This window comes from Lontra canadensis, unplaced genomic scaffold, assembly GCF_010015895.1.
Source record: "Lontra canadensis isolate GAN:19392208 unplaced genomic scaffold, GSC_riverotter_1.0 scaffold23, whole genome shotgun sequence".
NCBI lineage: Eukaryota > Metazoa > Chordata > Mammalia > Carnivora > Mustelidae > Lontra > Lontra canadensis.
This window is the reverse complement of record NW_022631017.1, coordinates 9624042-9645172: the sequence shown is the minus strand read 5'-3', so window position 1 is coordinate 9645172 and position 21131 is coordinate 9624042. Positions and strand designations below refer to the sequence as shown.

At 39.3% G+C, this 21131-nt stretch overlaps 1 protein-coding gene across 4 annotated transcripts in view; it reads left to right on the top strand.

Moving 5' to 3' along the window:
• Positions 1-21131, top strand: part of DNAH8 (dynein axonemal heavy chain 8) — a 332430-nt gene that overhangs the window by 173199 nt on the left and 138100 nt on the right. For all 4 annotated transcript variants that reach the window (XM_032862300.1, XM_032862303.1, XM_032862302.1 and 1 more), the window contains 6 exons: positions 423-660; positions 7744-7886; positions 8389-8523; positions 9128-9250; positions 10468-10681; positions 16897-17006. In XM_032862300.1, coding sequence (XP_032718191.1) covers positions 423-660; positions 7744-7886; positions 8389-8523; positions 9128-9250; positions 10468-10681; positions 16897-17006 — 963 coding nt within the window. The remainder of the gene's footprint in view (positions 1-422; positions 661-7743; positions 7887-8388; positions 8524-9127; positions 9251-10467; positions 10682-16896; positions 17007-21131) is intronic.

The following is a 21131-nucleotide window of genomic DNA, read 5'->3' as shown; positions in this document are numbered from 1 at the left end:
ATTTGGGGTAACTAAACTTTAGATCCAGAAACTACCTTAGAAAACATGTAATCTTAAAAAAAAGTGAAGGAAGAAAGGAAGGAAGGAAAGAAGAAAAGAAAACATCTAGTTTAGACGTTTGTTTTTCAGATCAGGAGACCAAGTCTCAGTGAGGTTGGTGGCATGAGTGTGGGGTAGAAACCACATCCTCAGATTCCCATTTTGGCATCTTTTCTGCTAGTCCATGCAGCCTGTTTAAATAAAGCAGAATGATCTTTCTCTAGATGCTGTTTGTGGTAGGACAGTGATCAAGAAATACCTGAAGAGCTATATATTTTTCTTCCCCATTTTTCTCCTTCTTTTAAATTTATTATCATTTAAACGTTTTTATTTCAAAAACTTGAGTACAAAAACTTATTTTATTGTAATTCAAATATTTGCAGTCTCTCAATCTACTGGAAGGTTTAATTCCCTCCAAAGAAGAAGGTGGTGTTTCATGTGTCGAACATCTTCATAAATTATTTGTGTTTGGCCTAATGTGGAGTTTAGGAGCCCTCTTGGAACTGGAAAGCAGAGAAAAGCTTGAAGCCTTTTTACGAAATCATGAAAGCAAGTTAGATTTACCAGAAATACCCAAAGGCACTAGTCAGACCATGTATGAGTTTTATGTTACTGATTATGGTAAGTACTGTGACTTATACCTGAAATGAGATAATCTCTTTTTCAATGAGAAAAACATAAACGTCCATAGACTCTTCTATGGGGAAATATTAAGCCAGTTGTAAGTAAAATGATTGCTAATACCATTTTTAAAAGGCATATATACAAAGAATCGTAGAGTTTTGCATATTGGCCATGTTGGGAACTTATAAGAGACTCTTGGCTTCTCCTGTTTTTGGAGTGGCCTAAGTGAAATCTTGCATAAGTAAGTTGGCAATAATTCTTATGTCATGTACTTTCTTTTTTTTTTTTAATATTTTATTTATTTATTTGGCAGAGAGAGAGATCATAGGCAGGCAGAGAGAGAGGGGGAAGCAGTCCCCCTGCCAAGCAGAGAGCCCGATGTGAGGCTCGATCCCAGGACCCTGGGATCATGACCTGAGCCGAAGGCAGAGGCTCAACTCACTGAGCCACCCAGGTGCCCCTTACATCATGTACTTTCTGATGCTTGAAGAAGAAGAAGAAGAAAGGGCAGCGGTATAGAGAACATAAATTCTTCACGATGCGATAACAGATCAATCCTACAACTTCCCTGTTGGAAATGCCAGAATAGTTAGAGAATGAACCAAGCCAATGGCGTCCTACTTAAATGTAGGGTTTACATGTAGGACTTGGCAAAGTCCAGTGCTGTGACCTCAACCCCCAGCCTCCTGTGTGTGGCAGGGTCCAGCTTCCCTCTCTCTGAGAGAAATGCCCTTAAATTGAGTGCCCTGTACCCAGAGTATAGATCTCAATTCTTCTAAGCTCCAGAGACGATAAAACATGATTCCTAAAAACTGTATTTACCTGTAATTCTTCCTAAGACCTCCAAACAGCAAGAGCACTTCTTGTTTTTTGTTTTAATGCATAAACTCTAAAGAACAAGAGAGTAGACAGCAAAAACAGCGTTTTGAAAGCAAGAAGGCAGAACGGTAATGAATACTTGCTTTAGCACACTGGCTAAGGTAAGTCCTAAACTGACAGTGGGAAGAGTTGAGAAGCAGTGTAGTGTGTGCCACAGAACATTCAAAGGGCTTGAGAATTGGAAAGAGGTAAAAACCAGCAGGCTGCTTGTAAGTCTGTTTAAGACACAGACCTCCAGGTCTTCTTTCCAAAGTCACATGGCTAGAGACCTGCACCCACCTCACACTGGCTGAAGATGGAAGAATTCGTTTCTGGGGAGTATGAAGCACAGAGTTGCCTAAATTTGGAGGACACTGGACACATGTGAGAATAGAAGAGTCATACTGAAAATAGAGATTAAGTGAAAGTTTGTGTTTTAGAAGGTTTTTTAAAGAGACTGAGTCAAGGGACACCTGAGTGACTCAGTGGGTTAAGCCTCTGCCTTCAGCTCAGGTCGTGATCTCAGGGTCCTGGGATGTAGCCCCGCATTGGGCTCTCTGCTCAGCAGGGAGCCTGCTTCCCTACCCCCCCACCCCCACCTACTTGTGATCTCTCTCTCTCTCTGTCAAATAAATAAATAAAATCTTTTTTAAAAAAAAGAGAGAGAGACTGAGGCAAGTGAATTATTTCAGCTGGCCATCTTTAATCAGAATGACCAGTAATTCTACCTGTGATTACATGTTATTAAAGATTTGGGATCATAAAAAGGAGCTCTAATTCAAAGTGCAAATGACAATGAAATGCAACCTTGGACCTAGATATGAATTCTGTAATAATCCAAAGCCAATCAAAAAAGGTTCTTTGAAAAGATCAATAGGATTGATAAATCTATTACCAGAGATACCAAGGTAAGTAAAAGAGAAGGCATAAATTACCACTGTCCAGAATGAAAGAGGGAACATCGCTACAGGCCCTGTGGACATTAAAAAATAAGAAGTGAATACTAGGAACAATGTTATGAAAGTACTCTTGACAATGTAGATGAAACAGGCAAATTCTTTGAAAGATACAAGCTATTAAACCTCATCAAGAAGAAATAGATATCCTACATATCCCTATATTCACTAAAAAAAAAAAATTATAATTAAAAACCTTTCTACAAAGAAAACTCCAGGCCCAGATGGCTTTACTGGTGAATTTACCAAGTAGCTAGTGAGAAATAATGCCAATTTTACAGAAGTGCTTCTGAAACATATAAAATGTAAGGAAGAAACACCCAGACCATTTTATAAGGACAATGTTATCCTGATATCAAAACCAGAGAAATACATTTCAAGAAAAATAGAGTATAGACCATTATCTCTTTGGAGTATTGATACACATTTCTTTTTTTTTTTTAATTTTTAAAATTTTATTTTAAGTAGGCTCCACACCCAGTGTGGGGCTTGAGCTCAGACCTGAGATCAAGAATTGCATGTTTTACTGACTGAGCCAGCCAGATGCCTAGACACACATTTCTTAGTAAAATTTTAACAGGTTAAATCCAAGTGAGCATTTATTCTGTGAATGGAAGGTTAGGTTAACATTCAAAAAGCAATCAATATCATTCATCACATTAACAAGCCATCAGTCCTCTAAATACAGAAAAAGCATTTGACAAAATTTAACACCCTTTTATGATGAAACTCTCAGTAAACTAGACATAGAAACTTCACCATTTGGAAAAAGAGCATCTACAAAAAGGCTAACATTATACTGAATGGTGAAAGACTGAATACTTCTGTCCCAAGATCACGAACAGGACAAGGATGTTCTTTCTCACCATTGCCATTCAACGTTGTACTAGAGGTCCTAGTCAGTGCAATAAGGCAATAAATAAATAAACACATAAATACGTAAAATATCTACAGATTGGAAAAGAACAAGCATATTTCTCTCTATTTGTAGACGATGTGACCATCCATATACAATCCTCAAAAAAGTTATTAGAACCAGTAAATAAGTTTAGCAAGGTCATAGGATAAAAGGACAATATATAACAATAAACTGTATTTCTGTATGCTCACAGTGAACACTTAGAAATTGAAATTTTAATATACTATGTAAAATAGCATCCAAAACTTAAGCAACTGTCAACTTAATATTGATTGCTGTACGCAGAAGATGTTATGTACAAACCTAATGGGAACCATAAATCAAAACCCAATGATAGATGTGGAAAGAATAAAAAGAAAGAAGTCCAAATATATCATTAAAGAAAGCTAACAAATCATGAAAAAAAAAGGATCAGAGAAAAACCACAAGAACAACCACAAAACAAGTAAAAAAGGGGTAATAAATAAATACATATCTATCAGTAATAACTTTGAATGTAAATGGACTAAATGTTCCAATCAAAAGACATAGGGTAACAGAGTGGATACAAGAACTATCTATATGCTGCCCACAAGAGACTCATTTAAAAATTTTTTTTTAAACATTTTATTCATTTATTTGACAGAGAGAGATCACAAATAGGCAGAGAGGCAGGCAGAGAGAGGAGGAAGCAGGCTCTCCACAGAGCAGAGAGCCCGATGTGGGGCTTGATCCCAGGACTCTGGGATCATGACCTGAGCGGAAGGCAGAGGCTTTAACCCACTGAGCCACCCAGGCGCCCCAAGAGACTCATTTTAGACCTAAGGACACCTGCAGATTGAAGGTGACGGGGTGGAGAACCATCTGTCATGCTAATGAACATCAAAAGAAAGCTGGGATGGCCATACTTATATCAGACAAATTAGATTTTAAACCAAAAACTGTAACTAGAGATGCAGAAGAGCATTATATTATAATTAAGGGGCCTGTCCATCAAGAAGATCTAACCATTGTAAATATTTATGCCTGCAACTATAGTAATAATAAAAGGACAATTCAATAAGAAGATATAACAATTATATTTATTCACCCAAGATGGTAGCACCCAAATACATAAAAACAGTTAGTAACAAACATAAAGGAACTAATCTATAATAATATAGTAATAATTCCCCTACAGTAATAGTAGGGGATAACAATACCCCACATCAATGGATAGATCATTCAAATAGAAAATCAATGAGGATACAGTGGCACTAAATGACACAATGGACTAGGGAGATTTAACAGATGTAATCAGAACACTCCATCCTAAAATAGCAGAAGACAAATTCTTTTCAAGTGTACATGGAACAGTCTCCAGAAGAGGTCACATATTAGCCTACAAACTGCCTCAACAAATTCAAGAAGATGGAAGTCATACCAAGCATCTTTTTTTACCACAATGCTATGAAACTAGAATTCACAAGAAAAAAATCTGGAAAGAGCATAAATACATTGAGGTTAAATAACATGCTATTAACAATGAATAGGTCAATTAAGAAATCAAAGAAGAAATGAAAAATTACATGGAAACAAATGAAAATGAAAACATAGTGGTCCAAAATCTTTGGGATATAGCAAAAGTAGGTCTAAGAGGGAAGTTTGTAGCAATACCTCAAGAAGCAAGAAGAATCTCAAAGAAACAGCCTGACCTTATGCTTAAAGAAGATAGAAAAAGAAGAAACGAAACTCAAAAGCAGCAGAAAGAATGAGAAGGGAGAAGGTCACAGGGAGAGGCAGACTCCCTGCGGAGCTGGGAGCCAGATGGGAGACTTGATCTTTGAATCTGGGATGATGAACTGAGCCAAAGGCAGTCGCTTAACTGAGACACTCAGGCACCCAGAAAGAAAAAATTTAAACAGACCAATTACCAGCAGTGAAATTCAACAGTAATAAGAAAAATTCTCAACAGACAAAAGTCCAGGTCCAGACAGCTTCATAGGTGAATTCTATCAAACATTTAAAGAGTTGATACTTTTTTTTCTCAAACTATTTCAAAAAGTAGACGAGGAAGGAAAATTTCCATATTCATTATATGAGGTCAGGATCACCCTAAAACCAAAACCAGATAAAGACACCACACACAAAAAAGAGAACTATAAGGAAATATCTCTGATGAAAATAGATGCAAAAATCCTCAACAAAATACTAGCAAACTGAACCCAACAATACATTAAAAAATTACACATCACAATCAAATGATATTTAGTCCTAGGATGCAAGGGTGGTTCAATATGGAAAAATCAATCAACATGATACTTCACACTGAGGAAAGAAAGGATAAAAACCATATGATAATTACAACAGACACAGATACAAAAAGACATTTGGCAGGGTACAACATCCACTCATGATAAAAACTTTCAACAAAGTAGGTCTAGGGGGAACATACCACAACATAATAAAAACCATATATGAAAACCCCACAGCGAACATCATTCTTAAAGGAGAAAAACCAAGAGCTTTTCCCCTAAGGTCAGGAATAAGACAAGGGATGTCCAAAAGACAAAGCAAGAAACAGACTTTTTTTTTTTTTTTTTTTTTAAAGAAAAAGACTTTTTAGCTCTGGAGAACAAACTGATGGTGCCCAGAGGGGAGGTGGTGGGGGAGGGGGTGGGTATAATAGGTGATGGGGATGAAGGAGGGCACTTGTCATGATGAGCACTGGGTGGTGTATGGAAATGTTGAATCACTATATTGTACACCTGAAACTAATACAACACTTTATGTTAACTGTATTATAATTAAAATAAGAAATGTAATAGAAATATACATCTGATAAAATAATTTAATACAGAATGCATAAAGGCTCTTTTAATTCTATAATAATAGGTGGACAGCCAACCCAAATTTTTTAAAATGGGCAATAGATTTCAATACATGCTTCACCAAAAAAGACCTATAAATGGTGAAAAAGGCACAAGAAAAGGTATTCCACATCATTGGTTATCAAGGAAATGCAAATTGAAACTGTAATGTTTTATCATTACACAGCCACCAGAATGACTAAAAAAATGAAAAGATTGGTTCTACCAAATACTGGCGAGAACGTGGAACAACTGGGGCTCTCATATAGTACACAATGGTATAACCACTTTGGAAAACAGTTTCTCAGTTTCTTGAGAGTTAAACATACACTTAACATATGACTTGATATTTTGCAAGGAAATTTGAAATCGAGGTCATTCCTCTAATACTGAATATTTTCTTTGCTACTCTCAAATGTGTGCTCCCCTGCTGTTTTTGTGCACTCTGTGTACAAATTTTTTTTTGGTACAATCCTGAATCATAGTATAGTATTTCTGGAGACATTTAAAATGCCAGTCAAAATGAAGAAAGCAATACCAACAATGCAAGTAATCTAATTTAAATGGTAGCAATATTAGCGAACCTGACCAAGCTGGCCTAACCAATAGTGATTACAAGCCTTCCTAGGTTGTAAGGCACATACCAGATATGCTAAAATATAAATAAATAATTTTTAGAATAGATGAAATGTGGTAATAATAATTATCATGCCAATAACATCAGCCAGTAAATTACTAGTTATAGAATATCAGTTAATAAATTAGTAGTCAGGAGCCTGAGTACTTTATTAAGTAGTTTTAGAGCTGGATTTATTTTCCCCATTTTCCACGGCAAACATTCTATGTCTACTAATCAGTTACCCCTTTTGGTGTTTCTCATCCTTTTTTTTTCTTATTTAATTTTATTTTTTCAGTGTTCCAAGATTCATTTTTTATGCACCACACCCAGTGCTTCATGCAATTCGTGCCCTCCTTGGTACCCACCACCAGGCTCACTCAATGCCCCACCCCCTGCAAAACCCTCAGTTTGTTTCTCAGAGTTCAGTATCTCATGGTTTGTCTCCCCCTCTGATTTCCCCCAATTCACTTTTCCTTTCCTTCTCCTAATGTCCTCCATGTTATTCCTTATGCTTCACGAGTAAGTGAAACCATATGATAATTGACTCTGCTTGACTTATTTCACTCAGCATAATCTCAATTGATGTGTGTTTCCTACTAGACACCAAATATGTCATTGTTTTTTACCACTAACCAATCCTAATTCCATTTAGGGCCAGATCTCTCTAGATGAATGATTGAGAAATTTAAAAACTGACTTTATAAAAGAGGCATAACAGATTTAAATGATCAAATGCCATATGTATTAGATAAGCCGCTATGTTAACATATTTTTGGAAAATGTTTAAATGTTCCTATGATTCTGTTGCCTGCTTATAGTATTTGCATTTTTATATTTTGAGATAACTTTCAAAGAATGCAGTTTTTGATGAATTAAGATGAATTTTTACTCACTGTGTAGGAGATTGGGAACACTGGAATAAGAAACTTCAGCCATATTATTATCCAACTGACAGTATTCCAGAATATTCATCTATTTTGGTTCCAAATGTTGACAATGTTAGAACGAATTTTTTGATAGACACCATTGCAAAACAACAGAAAGTAAGTTTGATTTAATAGTTTCTTAGCTGATCACAAACCTATACAAAACATAGGCCTTTTCACACGCTACAGATAGAAAAACCCAAATTCCAGCACAAGGGGCTAGAGGTAGTGCCATTTAAGGGAAGCACATTTGGGAAATGAACCCCAGGATACGCTTCAATTCATTATCCCCTGAGCTGCTGACGTCCAGCTTGCAAGGGAAGTGGGTGTCTGCTCATAGAGTCCCTCCCTACTCCCATGGTCACATGACTATTTACCCATACTTTCTTCCAGCATAGTTATAGTACACATTTTATATTGAAATCTTTATTTGAACTATAATTGATTGGTTGATTGATTATTTTTAGGATTTATTTTGATGTGGGTCTAATTCTAAAAAGTGATTAAAATTAGTTGTATTACCTATTACAACGAAAAAAAAAAAAGCTACCAGAACCATAAGGTATTTAAAGCTGAATGTGTTACAACCCCTTTCATCATGATTATCTGATTATTGCAGGCCGTTTTGCTCACAGGAGAGCAGGGAACTGCAAAAACTGTAATGATTAAGGCCTACTTGAAAAAATACGATCCTGAAGTACATTTATCCAAAAGTCTGAACTTTTCATCTGCCACAGAACCCATAATGTTTCAGGTAAAACCCATCATTTGCTGAGGTAATCAACATTTTAAATGTTTTTGAGGGTGCCTGGGTGGCTCAGTGGGTTAAGCCGCTGCCTTTGGCTCAGGTCATGATCTCAGGGTCCTGGGATTGAGTCCAGCATGGGGCTCTTTGCTCAGCGGGGAGCCTGCTTCCCTCTCTCCCTCTCCGCCTGCCTCTTTGTCTACTTGTGATCTCTCTCTGTCGAATAAATAAATAAAATCTTAAAAAAAAATGTTTTTGAGTGCTGGTTGCAGTAAAATATGTATGAGTATAAAATCTGGTGTGTGTATGTGTGTGTGTGTGTGTGTGTGTGTGTGTGTAGGAAATGGGGATGCACTTGGCGTTCAGCTCTTAGCTTTCCTAGGCCAAGTACAGATAGCAGATTTTGACCTAATCTTGAGGCTGAAGCTGAACTTTGTGTATAAAATTCATGATTCACATTCTAATAACTTATTTTTTTGCAGTCTTACAATGTCTATTTTAATAAACATATTTATGCATGTTAAATAAGTTCTACTCTGAAAAACAGGCTCATCATTTCTAGGAATATGGGTTGAAATCTTAACACTTAAGACAAACATTTCCTCTTCTCTAGAGAACAATGGAGAGCTATGTGGATAAGCGAATGGGAAGCACATATGGGCCGCCAGGAGGCAGAAAAATGACTGTATTTATTGACGATATTAATATGCCTGTGATTAATGAATGGGGAGATCAGGTATGACTACATTATCTCCTATAAATGGTATTTAATTGGTATTTTTAGTTATATTTGAAAGGTCTCAATAGCTTTCATCTTATGAAGCCGAGTAGCAATTCTCTCAGTTCTGGCTTCTCTGTTAAGAACTGGCATTCTCCCTTCTTGAAATCCCTGTGTGTTTTCAGCAATACTCCTTCCTGCCTTCAGGCTTCTCAATTTCACCACCCTTTCTGGCTCCTCTTTTCCTTTCCCCAGGGTTTTCTCCTTGCTCTTACCTCTTACTCTCTATACTCTCTCCGAGGAATACCCAACCTAGAAAACACCTTTTTTTTTTTTTAATTTTTAACTCTGTCACATACATGTCTTACTCGTGATCATCTGTCAACCCCAGAGTCATTCTCTATCAGAGACCATCACTGATGCTTTCAGAATTCTGCATGTTCCTTGTGGGATTCCCAACACCTCCCTCTCACCACTGTCCACTGCCTCATCAGTAATGTTTACCTAGAGCTTGCCAGGACCCATTCCATCTGGTCTTTTATCTGAATTCACCCCAGATACCTATAGGAATTCAGGACTCCCAGATCCATTCTCTCCCTGAGACTGTTCCTCAAACAGCTCTGCATGGCCCTTGAAATACCAAGAAGAGAAACAGCCAGTGAGGGAGCCCTATAGAGCAGTGAGGGATGGGTGGAGAAAGAGTGACTTAGGAAGTGATCCAAAGTCACAAGATGAGCCTGGGAAGAACTGAGCCTCTGAATTCAAAAGAGGAAAAATTCTCAGTGAGGAGGGAGCGTTAACAGGGTTAGAGACCACCAAAAAGATAAGAACATAAAACCAAAACCCAAAACACTTAGTAGTCCTCAACGCTCAAGAGTAAAACCATCCCACATTCTGATTTATAGTTGGAAGTGTTCAGTATTGATACTTGTAACTCTGACTACTGTTGTAACTGTACCAACTATTCCATTACTCATTTAGTTTCTTTGGAGATCCATTTCATCCACATGGTAAAGAGCACCCTGGACTCAATTCAGACGTTTAGCTTATGGTTTTGTTCATCATGAATGGTAGCACTGAAATCAAATGGCCTTGCAGGTGACCATCAACATTCACAAACACTTCACTGACAAGTGTTGAATACTTTCTTCTAATCTCAGGTGTACAATTTTGTAGGAGTTGTGGAGGAATATGATAGTGGAATGTGACCAAAGTATCACTGTATAAAATTTCAGATAACTAATGAGATTGTGCGGCAAATGATGGAAATGGAAGGAATGTATAGCTTGGATAAGCCTGGAGACTTCACTACTATTGTTGATGTGCAGATCATAGCGGCAATGATCCATCCTGGAGGCGGTCGAAATGATATTCCCCAGCGTTTAAAAAGGCACTTTACTGTGTTTAACTGCACATTGCCTTCCAACGCTTCAATAGACAAAATTTTTGGTATGGCTATTTTTCGTGTTTCTTTCTTTCTTTTTTTTTTTTTTAACTGTATTACATAATGGACATAAGCCATGCAAAATCTTATTTAGGAGATAGAAAGGCTCTGTCTGTAGTAGGGATTCATTATATGAAATGCAGAGCTAAACACCAGAAAAGAGAGACTAAATATTAAGAAGATTCATATTTATAGCCCATTCTAAAAATATTTAAAAGTTTGGCTTTAAGGTTTTAGTTTTCTTGACATGATCAACCGGAGAAATTTGGGCTAATAAATAACAGCAGATCTATCATGGATAAACAATATAATGTATCAAGTCAAAAGTAGCATTTTATGTAAGTTAATGAAATGAGATTTTAAAAAAAGATTTTATTTATTTATTTGACAGAGATCACAAGTACGCAGAGAGACAGGCAGAGAGAGAGGAGGAAGCAGGCTCCCTGCTGAACAGAGAGCCTGATTCAGGGGCTCGATCCCAGGACCCTGGGATCATGACCTGAGCCAAAGGCAGAGGCTTTAACCCACTGAGCCACCCAGGTGCCCTGAAATGAGATTTTTTGACAACAAATTTAGGCTCATATAAACTGTTTCGTCAAAAATTATGTAGATGAAGACATACAAGAGGAACTGACCCATGCATATATGCGCATTAATTGACGTAGCAAGTACTAGAGATTAGGAAAAAAAGGAAAGGGCAGACTTTCAGTAAATAGTAATGAGATATGTAGTAATTCTAATGTGAAAATAATTGAAATTGAACCCCTACCTCACACCAGGCATATAATCAATACAGATGGATTAAAGACTTAAAAAGCATTTGGAAGAATGCCCAGGAATAAATCCCACTTGATCGTGGTGAATAATTCTTTTAAGGTACTGTGGGATTTGATTGGCTAGTATCTTACTGAGAGTTTTTACATCCATGTTCATCAGGTATAGTCTTCTTTTTAGTGGGGTATTTGTCTGGTTTTGGAATTAAGATAATGCTGGCCTTTGTAGAATAAGTTTGGAGGTTTTCCTATTTTTTGGGAACAGTTTGAGAATAGCCATCAACACTTCTTTAAATGTCTGATAGAATTCTGCTGGGAAACCATCTGGCCTTGGACTTTTTGTTTGTTGGGAAATTTTTAATTACTGATACAATTTCTTCATTGGTTATGCAGCGGTTAAAATTTCTATTTCTTCTGGCTTCAGTTTTGGAGGTTTGTATGTTTCTAGGAATTTGTCCATTTCTTCCTGATTGCCTGGTTTCTTGGCATATAATTTTTCATAATATTGTCTTATAGTTCTGTGCTATTGGTTGTGATCTCTGCTCTTTCATTTGTGATTTTGTTTATTTGGGCCCTTTTTCTATTTGATAAATCTGGCTAGGGGTTTATCAATTTTATTAATTCTTTCAAGGAACCAGCTCTTACTTTCATTGATCTGTTCTACTGTTGTTTTTTTTTTAAATATCATTTATTTCTGCTCTAATCCTTATTATTTCCCTTCCTCTGCTAACTTTAGGCTTCATTTGATGTTCCTTTTCTAGCTCCTTTAGGTATAAGTTTTGGTTGTGTATTTGAGACTTTTCTTGCTCCTTGAGGTAGGTCCATGTGGCTATATACTTTCCCTTAGGACCACTTTTGCTGCATCCCAAAGGTTTTGGATTGTCATGTTCTCATTTTCATTTGCCTCCATGTAATTTTTTATTTCTTCTTTAATTTTGTGTTTGACTCATTCATTCTTTACTAGCATGTTTTTTAGCCTCCATATATTTGTAGTCTTTCCTAATTTTTTCTTGTGGTTGACTTCAAGTTTCATGATATTATGGTCTGAGGATATGCATGATATGATTTCATTGTTTTTGTACTTGTTGAGGACTGGTTTGTGACCCAATACATGATCTATTCTGGAGACTATGCCATATACATGCAAAAAGAATGTGTATTCTGCTGCTTTAGGATGAAATGTTCTGAATATATCTGTTTAGGTCCATGTGGTCCAGTGTGTCACTCAACCATTGTGTCCTTGTTGAGTTTCTGCTTAGATCACCTGTCCATTGCAGTTAAGTGGGGTGTTAAATTCCCCTATTATTATTGTATTATTATAATGAGTTTTTTAATGTTATTAATTGGTTTATATATTTGGGCACTCCAAATTGGGGGCATAAGTATTTATCATTATTAGATACTCTTCTTTTAAAAATTTTTTTAAAAGATTTTTTACATATTTGACAGAGAGATAGCACAAGCAGGCAGAGTGGCAGGCAGAGGGAGAGGGAGAAGCAGGCTCTCTGCTGAACAGGGAACCTGATCCCAGGAGCCTGAGATCATGACCTGAGCCAAAGGCAGATGTTGAACCCACTGAGCCACCCAGGGGCCCCTACAATTGTTAGATCCTTGCAGCACGGTGTGGTCAGTAGACAGTGTGTATGAGGGGCTTGTGCTGGTTTTCTGGGGGAGGCATCTGTTTGTACTGATTCTCAGTCACAGTGCAGAGTCACCTACAGGGTACCGGGGTGAGGGCTTGGTATAAGCATCTCTGGCCTCCACGGAGGGGCACCGTGTTTCTCCCTCAAGTTGGTTAGTGCCTATTGGGATGGGTAGGGGACAGGGAATGGCATCGTCCCACTCTCTCATTCTGGAATGGGGAGTGCATGCCCACCACACCTCAGGAAGCCCTCACAGAAAAATAATCACCTCTCTGGGGTCCCCAGATTCCATCAGATCCCTGCCTTCACCCTGTGTCCCAGCTGTCTGCCTGCTAGGCAGCATAGTACTCCTGTGTTTTATCTCGGGCACCTCGCTGGTTTTCAAAACTTCCAATTTCAGGGACTCTCATTGCACAAACCCATGCTGATTTTCTGGGGGAGGGTCTTGCCATGCTATGGCTGGTGCTGGTTTGTCCAGCACCATGTGACCGTGTGACCACATGGTCACATGGTGACCACAGCAGTCATGTGACCATGCAGTGGTTTGGGATTTATGATAAAATTTAGCAAAATGGTGGCACCGAGGCTTGCTGCCCTCCTCAGGCATCTGTTCCTGTGCTAGCGAATCTCAGGCACATGTTCCTGTGCTAGCGAATAGAGCAGCATGTTGTCTCCAACCAGTTCTTCTGTCCCCAGAGAGGTCATGCCATGACTCCCAAACTCACTTCCAAGAAGGGGAACTGTGCCTCCCCATGTGACCCCGGGGATCCTCAGACTACACTGCACAGTCCCAGGCCTCTGCCCTCCTTCCCCACCAGACTACCGCTAAGCCCACCATGCATGACCCCAGTGATGGTGCAGATGTCTAGAACTTCAGACTTTGAGCTTCAACGTTTATAAAGATTTGTGATAGTTAGCCCCTCTCCTTTTCCCAGTCAGTGGTTTTGGGAAAGTGTTTTTATTGTGCAATCCTCTGCCTGCTGTGTCTCTCTTTCTTTCTCTCTCTCTTTCTCTCTGATCAGGGCTCCCTCCCCTTTGCAACACCTACATTTCTTTCTCCTCATAGATAACCTTTCAGCAGTTCCTACAGTCTATGATGTGGACATTTTTCTACCTCTAGGTGTGTAGTTTGTTTTCTTCGTCCTCAGATCTATTTCTTGGGTGTTCAGAATGATTTGATAATTATCTGGCTGTGTTCGAGGGTTGAGGCAAGCTCCGGGTTCCCCTACTCCACCACCATCTTAACTCCTCCGCCAGGAAAGAACCTTTTTTTTTTTTTTTTTTTTAATTTATTTGACAGACAGAGATCACAAGTAGTAGGCAGAGAGGCAGGAAGAGAGAGAGGAGGAAGCAGGCTCCCCACTGAGCAGAGAGCCAGATTCGGGGCTCTATCCCAGGACCCTGAGATCATGACCTGAGCTGAAGGCAGAGGCATAACCCACTGAGCCACCAAGGCACCCCAGGAAAGAACTTTTTTAAGTGAGACTTAGAAAGCATAAACCATAGGGAAGGAGACGACACGCTTGACTAGATTAAAAATAAGATCTTTTGTTTGTCTAAAAAGCAACATTAAAGACTGAAAAGACAAGCCCCAAAAGTGGAAGAAAAAAATTTCAACACATATAGTAAAACAAAAAAGTTAGTAATCTGAATACTTAAAGAAATCCTGTGAATCTATCAGAGAAAAGCAAACATCCTAACATAAAAACCAAACCAAAGCATAAAACCAAAGGTCACAAAACCAAGCATTGTAGAAGAGGAAAGCAAATGGCCAATAAACAAATATAAAGATGATAGACATACTAATATTCAGGAAAATGCAAATTTAGAACACCAAGGAAATACCATTTTATACCCACCGGATTTGTAAAAATGAAAAATTCAGACAAAATCAGACATTGGTGAGAATGCACGGGAACTGAGACACTCATGCTGGTGTCTCATTGGGACAAGCATCGTGGATAATGACTGGACATAACTGCTGGTAAAGCAGAACGTGCGGACACCTGCGGCAGTTCCACTCCCAGGCATATACCTCTTTATCCTTTGTCTCCTTTATGATTTGCATATTCTGAGTTGTATTTAAGAAGTCCTTTCCTACCCAGAGGTCATGCAGATATTGGCCTGTATTTTCTTCCAGACAGTATGGTTTTGCCTCCCATATTTAAACCCTTCAACCATCTTTACTTGATTTTGGGTATGTGTACCAGAAGACATGCAAGCATATTTATAGAACAACGTTCATGATAGCAAAAACCATGAAACAATCCAAATATTTATTGGCGGGGAAATTACGTCAATAAATGACAGTGTAGGCACCCAGTTTAATGCTATGCAGCAGCAAACACAAATAGACACAGCTACAGGCGCCCACGTGGCTGCAGCCTGGGAGTATCTTGGGTAAAAGAAGCAAGTCAGAAAGGAATATGTGAGAGGATGTGCAATTAAATTTCAAAAGTTGAAGTTAAAGAAAATGTTCAAGGTCAAAACCCTAAGTAGCAAAGCTACAAAGAAAAGCAAGTCACAGGTTCTCACCAGGTCAGAGTCGTGGCTGCCTGGGGAGGAAGAAGGGGTTGTGGACAGGGATGGACAAAGCGGGGCTTCTGCTGTGCGGGGGCAAGGTTGTGTTTCTCAGTCTAGTAGACTCTATGTGAGTGTTTATTTGTTAAACTATTTTATACATGCTTCCGTGTGATTAATACTGAAAAGTAAAGATAGAAAGAAATGAGAAACTGAGGCTCAGAGAAGTAAAATGACTGCCCCAGCATGGCAGAGGTGTGGCGCTAATCCTGTTTTTCGATTCCAGACACCAAGCTTCTTACAGAACACTTGGCCCTCAGGAAGTCAGGGATCTAGAATATGGGGTTTCAGGAAGCAAAAGGGCCTTGTAGGCATCAGACACAACCAACGTTGGCTTTACAGGACAATTTGATGTTCCCTCGGGGCTACTCTTCTTCGTCCACGTGGATGACCCCAGTTTCTTTAGCTGGTCCTCCCTTCATAAACCTTCTCTGTGTCCCTGAGCAGATACTCCTGTTTGCGTTCCTCTGAAAATACCATGTTCAGAACTGAAGGCATCATTCGACATGCAGGCTCACCAGAGTGAAGTAGAGTAAAATCTATTTTGGCAGTTTAAACCCCAAAACACTGAGAATTTAAAGACCGTCTATAAATGTACAGCCCAGTCCTTCGTGAGGGGATTGTGTCCGATTGTCATGGTGCTGAGTGTTTCCTAGGGGCATCACCAGCCCAGGCGAGTGTCCCAAGGTGTGGGTCCTGATTCCAATTCTGTCAACACCCAATCTGTGTTGGTTGAACAATTTGCCTTCCCAGTCTTGATCTGGTCTCCATATCTGTGATATGAGCAAGAAGTCTCTAAATTCTTTTCCAGCTCTTGTAGGCTTCAGGGAAAGTGTTTTGTAGGCTCCAGACCCAGGCTGCCTGGTTTCAAACTTCAGACTCACCCACATACAAGCTGTGTGACCTTGGGCAAGTTACTAAACTCATATTAGAATGGGAATAATTATAATATCTTTCTGAGATCCTTTTCCGTGAGATGTGGGGAAGATTAAGATTTCTGAGATCCTTTTCCGTAGGATGTGAGTTAATACATATAAAACGCTTACCGCTACACACGAAGCTTTGCTGGCCCCACTCCTGACCTCTAGTCTTAGCCGATTCCTTGAGACAAATACTTAACTTCACCCAGCTTACTCAGTCTTATCATGATTTATTCACCAGGATAAACATGCACCTTGTAATCTTTTCGTAAGTGTGTGCCTTCAATCTTGTTTCCTTTTCCAGGAATTATTGGCTGTGGGTACTTTGATCCTTGCAGAAAGTTCAAACCTGAAGTATGTGAGATGATTGCAAATTTAGTCTCAGCAGGCAGAGTGCTATGGCAGTGGACGAAGGTACAGAAGCATTGTTGTCCATAATAACAGAAAGTCGGCTGTTACTTGGTCCATTCTCACCTCATGGCTCATGAGCTTATCATCACATCATGGAGTAGTGGGGGTGGGTGGGGAAAAAACAAATTAGGTGCTCAAATAGATTTATGACACTTTTTCCTTCCAGGGAGCAAATATTCTGACTAGAAGTTGCTTTCCATATGTATGAGATATTACTATAAGATAAAGTAGAATTTTTCTAAAATGAGAACACTGCTTTTCCACTTGTTACTCTGATTTGTATATCAGACACTCATGTGTTTACTGGCTGACTGAATGCATGAATTTCTGGATGTTCTTAGCTACCTGAGATTTAAAGTCTAATTTGTGTGAGTCTCTGAGATGGAGTGGGAATTGGATGGAAATGTATTTCACAAAAAAGAATATATATATATATATGTATATATGTATATTTAAGATTTATTTATTTACCTTAGAGAGTAGGGGGAGGGGTAGAGGAAGAGGCAGAGAGAGTCTCAAGCATAGTCCACTCTAAGTGTGGAGCCCAACGCTGAGCTCGATCTCACGACCCTGAGATCATGACCTGAGTCAGATGCTTAACCAACTGCGCCACTCAGGTGCCCCTAGTCTAGATTTTAATATACAGGTCAGTCTCCTAAGTAAACTCAGCTGTCACCAGATGGCTTAAAGCAGACTCATGAAAAAGCAATTAAGTGTAGGTCTGTGACACCTCAGACCTATGCTTAGAACGAAGTTGAGGTATTTGCTAAAAAACGTTCATTAGGCCAATTACACATTTCTGGGAGGAAGCATATGTCCTGGGAAAATCTGGAGGGTGCCAACCTCTCAGATTCCTGGGGGAATTCTAGGTAAGAGAATTACCAGAAGAGGAATTGGGTGTTTCTTATGAAATGCTCAGTCCACACAGTGCCCTGCAGTGGCCAGTTCCTTGCAGGGCCTTCTCCTTGCCAACACAGGGTCTTTGCACATGCAGTTCTGCCTCTCATAAGGAAACTTCAAAATGAATGGCAGGGGCTGAGTGTCTGAGATAATTTTCTGTGGTAAGACCCATCTGTTTTCCCAGGGGGCTATTGTTCACAGTAAGGAGATTATATACATATTTTCCTGAAAAGCTTTGGCCTTATGGGTGTCTTTCCATCAAAGGTTCTTTTGTTATACAAGTGTTTACTGGTTCCTTTCTCATCTTTCTTTACTTCTTTAACCTGGATGGCACAAGCTTTCATTCCACTGCTCTCATCAAGGTTACCAGAGACCTCAGTCTTGCCAAATAAATCCGAAGGGTGATTTCTTCCTCTCACTTGACCCTTTAGCAGCATTTGACATAAATTATCCCTCTTGACACCTTCTTCACTTGGCTTCCAAGGGACCTCATGCTCTTGGTTTCCTTTCTACTTGACAAGTTGCCTTTATAAAGTTCCCCCTCTCCTTCCCTTCCCCTAGATACTGGAGTGCGCCTGATCTTGACTCTAGAACCTCTCCCATGTACACATTCTTCACCCAGATGGTTTCTCCAGCTTCAAGGCCTTAAACACCATCTCTGTGCTGATGACTTCAAAATCAGTGTCCAGTCCAGGCCTCTCTGCTTGGCTCCATACTGGTTTCTAACTGCTTAGTAGACATTGCCGTTTAGATGCCCAATAACCATCTTAAAGTTAATGTGTCTCCACAGAATCCAGCTGAGCTTCAGTATGACCTTGCCTCAGACTTTGGCATCTTTTTGGTTAATAACAACAACACTGATCCTCCTCCACAGACTAGGAAACTGCTGCCATCCTTGATTTGTCTCCCTCGCCCCTCTACTTCCAGTTCTTCAGCAAGTCTCCGTTACCATGCTTTCAGAATACAGTCCCAAACTGAGCACTCTGCCATCTCAGAGTGACCTCCTCGCCCCGATAGATGCTTCAATCACCTGCCCTCTGGACCATGCAGCGACTTGCTTTCTTCTTGCCCTCCTAGAGCATGTTCTTTACATAATGCTTTTTAAAAAAGTAAATCAGAGGCGCCTGATCCTGGGGTCCTGGGATCAAGCCCCATGTCAGGCTCCCTGCTCAGCGGGGAGTCTGCTTCTCTCCCTCTGCCTGCTGCTCCCCCCTGCTCTTGCTATCTCTCTCTCTCTGTCTCTCTCTCTGTCAAATAAATAAATAAAATCTAAAAAAAAAAATGTTTTTTTTTTTTAAGTAAATCAGAGATCATTACTTCTTGAAACCACCAGGAGGCTCCCAGTTACACTTGGAGTGAAACCCGGATACATCTTACTCTTGCCTGTGAATCTCATCCCGAGCTGGTCCCTACTCGCCCCTTCCACCTTCTGCTCCAGCTTCTCTGCCCTCTTGCTGTTCCTTCAACACCCCACATTTTTTGCGCCTCTGGGCCATCATACTTTGAGTCATTCTCATCCTTCTTACTTTCAGAGGGGCTCTAAAGTAACTGTCCATGGTCCCCAATGGTCATTATCTGTCTCCTGACCATACTTTTATTTTTTCTGACCATGACTTTTATCATTATTTTTTGTCAACTTGTTTGTTTACCAATATATTTGCTTCTTATTTCTTTATTGTCAGGCTCCCCCACTAGAATGGAAGCTCCCTGATGGTAGCAGATTGAGCTCCTAGTTACCATGCTATATTTTTAGTTACCATGGTATCTTCTTAAGGACAGCAGGAAGTACTTGAAAATAGCCACTGAATAATGAATACATCTTTCTCCCCTCCCTACCCCCAAATAAGCAGCAAGCAGCCTTTTTTGTATCTTTTCTTCAAACCTCTCATCTTTCCAAAATACTTTTAACCCTTGTATACCATTTCATCCTTATATTATTGGACACAGCCTTATCTTTTTAAGATTTATTTATTCATTTGAAAGACAGAGAAAGAGAGTGGGGGGACAGAGGAAGACATGGGGCTGGATCCTATGACCTTGAGATCATGACCTGAGATGAAATCAAGGTTTGGATACTCAACCAACTGAGCCACCCAGGCACCCCTACTTTACAAAGCTTTAAAGGAAAAGGTGAGAAAAGAAAGGAATTGAAAAAAATTAAAGTGAAAGAAGCAGGTTAACAGGTGAGAAGAGGGAAAAAAAGGAATTTATTCAATTCTCTTTAATGATTGCCTCAATGGCTGTCATCCCAGTGGCGGTCCTTCATAGCAAAGAAATAAGCAATATTCACACAGACTGAGCCCTTTATTTCTGCATATTTGTAATATAATCTTACATTTTGGTGAGTAGAATGAATATTTTATCTGGGAATGGAACTGAGCAAAGAGGGAAATTGAAGGATAATTGCTAAAATAACACTTGTCTTCATTCTGTCTTCCCTGGCTACCTGCTGTTTTAACTGACACAGGGAATTAGCCTATAATGATTCTGCTATAAGCTCAATGGGGTACATTTTCAATGTAGAAAGGGCATATTACATGAATAGGTCCTAAAAAAAATTTTTTTTTGCTTTCCCGAATTAATCATGTGGGGCGTTTACTTTGAATCTCCAGAATTATTGTTTGCACACTCAAAATGATGCTCGTGGTATCAATTACAATCTTTACACATGGCCAGCAATGCTTCCCACACCTAGTCAACCTCAAGTTTATCCCTTGACTAGTATCTCTCCACCCAAGAATGTGTCATTGGTATAGCTTTGCCTATTTGGACTCAAAACCCAGAAAAGCTACCTGGTTATTATAGCTGCATTTCACAGTTGCCTGCCAACTTACTGTGGATAGACAGATAAGTGAAAGCATGCTGACTGAGTTTGGATCTCCACAATGAAATGTAGACTATGATATATTGACAGAAATCCAAATATACTAAAGACCTTATAGCAATCTATGGAAATGATCATTATTGACTTTAGAAGTGAAATTTCATTGTTCTTAACTGTGTGGCAACAAGCTCACACCCAGTTTTTTGTTATGATATATTTCCACATACACACTAATATGGTTAACAGTGATTAGGAATGGTCATTCCCACAACTCACATAGTTTTTTAGAATTCAGGGGAAAGTGACTTGTTCAAAGCCGACCAGTGCTGATAGAACAGGCATTGGCATTGGTATCTAGAGTGTTACTCTCGAATGGATCTGATTCAAGAGCTTATGGTCTTTGA